This window comes from Topomyia yanbarensis, chromosome 3, assembly GCF_030247195.1.
Source record: "Topomyia yanbarensis strain Yona2022 chromosome 3, ASM3024719v1, whole genome shotgun sequence".
Taxonomy (NCBI): Eukaryota; Metazoa; Arthropoda; class Insecta; order Diptera; family Culicidae; genus Topomyia; species Topomyia yanbarensis.
Genome location: NC_080672.1, coordinates 138,402,970 through 138,407,855, shown reverse-complemented (window position 1 = coordinate 138,407,855; position 4,886 = coordinate 138,402,970). Strand labels below are relative to the sequence as shown.

The window sequence follows — 4,886 nt, the reverse complement described above, 5'->3', positions numbered from 1 at the left end:
GAATTACGCATCCGTATCGCAGTCGACAATCAATTATCTTCACTTTATTCGACTTTATCTTCAAAAAACTTCAAGCGAAAAGAACGGGGAAAAATTGCATGAATGCAGAAAAAATGTTTTTTTCACAATATGGTGGATGCAAATTTTGCAAATACATTATCACCACGCAAACATTACCACGCTTGTAGTAATTTCAAAAGTGAACAGTGTTCAGTCAAAAAACACTGGTAATTCCTTTTATTATTACCATGTTCATAGTAAAACTGATTGGAGTCGAAAGAGTTGGGACAATTCGACCACAAAGGCACATTGAAATTGAAAATATTGGTACTTATTCCAACCATGGGATCAAGGTAAAATCAAATATACAAAACAGTAAAAACTACCATACGGGTTTCTTCGAATCATGTAGTTGTTTCAACCATTATCTAGTAGTTTCATAATAATTTATGGTACATTTTACTATTTATTGAAAACGTGCTTTCTACCATGACTATGTAGTTAGCACTACCATGTCTTTCTTCTCAGTGTAGGTTTCAGTAATCACCGACTCATGCTTCTATAGATCATGCTATAATTGTGTCACTCTTGATAAATTAATCATTAATTTTATTTGAAATTATTATAATATTCTTTATAATTACCGTTTTCGTGCAATTTTACCTCACTTAAATTTTGGGTAATCGCTATCTTCAAATTTCTACGGGCAGAACTTTATATATTCATCGATTGCCTACTTTTCTATCTGCCTCTTGTTTCTTCTGCTGTAATTCTCACTCACTCACTTTTCCGATATAAGATGAGTCGCAAAATTCTCCGTCTCCACAAATAACGTGAGAATAACATGCCCGATAAAATTTATATAATATTTTCCTTTTCACCGGATAAGCTAATAATATTTTATTTTCTTGGAGATCAAAAAAGTGTCAAAATATACATTTCATTTCCAAGGAAAGAATTACGATAGACTTGTTTTTTCGTGTTTTGGAATGGCGGTAGCAAGGCTGAAAGCGCAAAAAGAATACCGCGATAAACTCATTCGCTCATTCTCCTTCGGATTTATTTCTCCGGAGAAAGGTTATGGGTGTGCCAATAACTTTTCATGTGAAAATTGAGTTTTTAATGTCACAGTGGAAAATTATCCGGACTCATTTGCTCATATAAGTGATAAATGCAATGCCTGTATGCAAGAAAATGCAAAAACATCACAGCAGAATAAAAGAGACAAGAATAGAAAGTAGAGCTAACTCTGTATATTTGTATTTCTCAGTGAGAAATTTTACCCTAAAAATAAGTAACTTTGATTTTCAGTGTGAGGGTTTATTTTTGTAAACCCAAAGAGAATAGGGAAAGAGACGAATAGTGTGATGCCAAAAATACCTTATTGAGCAGACCAATCGTGCAATGTAATGGCGATTTCGCTTGAACCTGAAACTGAGTCAGGTTCTAACCCCAACTGCTGTCAGTTCATACATTTTGACAGCAGTTGGGGTTAGGAACTGACTCAGTTTCGCTTCAAACGAAAACCATATAAATAAACATTACTCATGCCTGAGTTAGAGGAGATAAGTATTGTACATCTATCAAAAAAGAAATTTGAGTTTTCGTCAGAATTTAGTTCAATCGTGATTGTAAGGTGCATTCTAGAGTATATGTATGAGTAAAAACAAGCTTTAGAATTATTTCATCTCTTTGTTTCGAAATACACATCTTTTGATAAACAAATCCAACGATCGACGTACGGTTTGTTTTCAAAATATAATAGGAGTCATTTAAAGTGCTGCCTGTGGAAGCGGTTGCCAAAATTCTAGTGTTAAAATCATCATAAAGGGAGTGTTGTCGTTTTGACTGATTTTCACTCTTCGTCTCTTTCTCTATTCTCTTTGTGTAAACCTTGGTTCACACGTGATCATAGCGGATGCGTGAATGTCAAAACCTTGCAGCGCCGCTTTTGCTAAATGTCAAGATTGCGCCATATTGAATTTTTTCCTTCTCTTTTTCCGGTTGCATATACAAGTGAAGGTACGGGATTCGCGTTTTTTGAAAATAATATTTAATAAATATCTTGTTAAAACCCTAATAATTAAGGATATTCAGTTAGCTCAAGCTGGTTCATAATGTATATTCTATGGTTAGATCAAAATATGAATAATTGGTTGAAATATTTCTAGTTATATTCCGTCCAAATATATTGAATAGCCAGGTTAAGTGTCATTGGATTGTACACAAAGCTAATTGGTTTTTGTTTCGGTTTTAGATGCCAGGAATCACCGTTAAGGACGTCGATCAGGATAAAGTTGTCCAGGGCGTTGCCCTCTTCTTGAAGAAGTGAGTTGGTTTGTAATAGTGTAATACGTTTTTAATACGATTCCTGTTCAATTTCAGGTCCGGCAAACTAAAGGTGCCAGATTATATTGATCTGATCAAAACAGCAAAGTACAAGGAGTTAGCCCCAACCGATCCGGACTGGTTCTACGTACGGTGTGCTTCTATTTTGAGACGTCTGTACCACCAGAGCCCTTCGGGTGTTGGTTCGATTACCCGCATCTATGGAGGTCGCCAGCGTAACGGTGTTCGTCCGTCGCACTTCTGCCGTGCTGACGGTAGTGCCACGCGAAAGGCTGTTCAGTCTCTTGAACAGATCAAATTGATCGAAAAACACCCCGAGGGAGGTCGTAAGCTTACCAGCCAGGGCCAGCGGGATTTGGATCGTATTGCTGCCCAGATCATTAGCAAGCAACGGGCAGCTCTGAAGAAGGAAGCCGCCACAATTGTGCTGGCATAAGGATTGCTTGTTTGAACTTTCGAGCGGATGAGAATATAAGTTAATGGTGTAAACTGCATGTTTATTGTTTTATTTCAAGTACATAATATCTTAGGAAATACCAGAAAAGATTTGCCCCTAGTCTATCACATAAGTGATTAATGTGCAGAACCAAATTCGGAATTTTACTTTGAAATGTGTATTTTTGCAGTAAAAAATGTAATTAACGTAGTTCAATTGATTACGCCTTGGTTCTCTTGGAAGTCAAAATAACGATGTCTTGCGTATAGTACGCACTTCCTTCATAACTTGTCGGCAGTAGATTCTACAGAACATATTCAACTAATAAGTATTTGTAGACTCTTTAAAACTGTGTGACTTCCATTTAGATAGTATACAAATTGATTCAATCACATTAAATTTCGTCGGTATTAAGTCAGACCGGTCTAAGTCGCAAAATTTTAAAAAATGAGATTATGATAACGCTGGATAAAGCATTTCTTCAGTCGCATTTGATTTTTACCAGATTTGAAATATGTTACAATAAGCAATAATTATTGTGGCAAAAATACATTTTGAATTATAACGTAAAGGATGCTGGGGTTCAAACTATGAACCCGTTTTTCTTAAAATTAATACGTCACTTGGTCCGGTTTGACTTAATACCGACCAATTGTGCTATAAACCCGTCGTAACACAGAATGCGTATTAAGTTACTTGATTCTGAAACTGAGTTAGCCAATCCTAATCAAAATCAGTCAATACAGGTTGACAGCAGTTGGTGTTAGAACTTGACTCAGTTTTGCATCAAAAACCACATAAAATACATTCGATTTCGTATCATGATATAGATAGGAAAATCGGATAGGTATGAAAATATATTCATACGTTTTGCTTAATGTAAATTTACTGACCAATCAGCCCTTTGAGCAAATCTTCACATTTGATGTTGTCATATTCAATGGTCTCCACGTTTTGCAGCTCAACTAGAACAGCTTTCTCCATTTCTATTAGAATGGGTGGTTTTTTATACTAAAAAGTACAGAACATCAGGTAAATTAATGCAGATTATAAGTTTTATCTAACTTACGGATATAATTAACGTTTGGTTCTGATGCCGAACCGTCAAGTCTTCCTGCGTTGGTGGGAAGTTGCATCTCTGGAACTCTGGTATCACAATTTTCTTGAAGTATTTTTTATTGGATGTCCGCACGGTAATTGTCCGGGCTTCCCCGTCGCAGGTTATTGTGTAGGTGCACAATGGATATGGCAGGTTTCTGATCCGCCACTCGATAGCATTCCGGGTGATCCTTTTCGAGAGGAATGGCTCCGTTGACGCTTCCGATAGCAGCATAGCGTTTTTCTGGAGTGTCTTTGGCATCGGCTCGCCCAGCTCAATTTCCCAGTCGTCCTTCTGGAGCAAATCACTGCGTAGCTTCCATGCTCGGCGAAGAATCACTCCCGTTTCTGTGCTGTATTCCTCAACCATTTCCGTTCCATCGGCGAAACTGTAATGCACCTTCCGGACCGTGCCCTGGATGGCGGACGATTTGTCCGCACTGCGGATTTTAGCTAGCCACGCAACGTACGACATGTTTAATTGTTTGAATAATATTCTACAAGGTTCTTAACAAAATATTACAGTTTCCATGGCGATTTTCGCCTACCGTTTCGCGGCAAGAAAGTAACCAAAACAAACATCCTGTGGAAGAGAGTGCTTTCGAGGGCGTGAGAGAGAGACCCGGCACGCCACGCACGTCGGCAGGTCGAACTTTCATCACTGTTGCCATTCTGCATAGTTTTGTAGTTACATTTGAGCTCCGTCATTATCATCCAACAATGAAATATGGTGTTGGATAGCATACATATTTCGCGTTGATTAGATAGAAGGATGATTTTTTTTCGTAAAGTTTTGGCACTGGTCAAGTCCAATAATTTTGCTGAAAGGGTCAAATTTTCTTTTTCATAATTTTGGGGGGAACAGTGTTTTTCATGCTAGTTTTCATGGTACCCAATTACCCTTATTTATTCTAGAATTTTACAAGCAGGAAATGTTAAATACAAATATGATATCAGTAGAGTGATGCAGTTTCTATTTAAATACGATCTGACTTTATTAAAT

At 37.3% G+C, this 4,886-nt stretch overlaps 2 protein-coding genes across 3 annotated transcripts; one reads left to right on the top strand and one right to left on the bottom strand.

Moving 5' to 3' along the window:
• The first annotated feature begins 1,953 nt into the window (after positions 1-1,953).
• On the top strand, positions 1,954-2,843 carry LOC131686722 (small ribosomal subunit protein eS19A-like). The gene is made up of 3 exons (XM_058970654.1): positions 1,954-2,022; positions 2,258-2,328; positions 2,386-2,843. The coding sequence occupies exons 2-3, from the start codon at positions 2,258-2,260 to the stop codon at positions 2,783-2,785; spliced, it is 471 nt and encodes a 156-aa protein (XP_058826637.1). The 5' UTR covers positions 1,954-2,022; the 3' UTR covers positions 2,786-2,843.
• A 134-nt stretch (positions 2,844-2,977) lies between these two features.
• On the bottom strand, positions 2,978-4,500 carry LOC131686721 (protein DPCD-like). Of its 2 annotated transcripts, XM_058970652.1 has the most exons (3): positions 4,432-4,500; positions 3,855-4,336; positions 2,978-3,796 (listed from the first exon to the last, which is right to left on the bottom strand). In XM_058970652.1, exons 1-3 carry the CDS (start codon positions 4,463-4,465, stop codon positions 3,671-3,673), a joined length of 642 nt encoding a protein of 213 aa, XP_058826635.1. In that variant the 5' UTR covers positions 4,466-4,500; the 3' UTR covers positions 2,978-3,670. The 2 variants fall into 2 exon arrangements, with proteins under 2 accessions (XP_058826635.1, XP_058826636.1); XM_058970653.1 differs by lacking the exon at positions 4,432-4,500 and having other exon boundaries at positions 3,855-4,425.
• Positions 4,501-4,886: the final 386 nt, after the last annotated feature.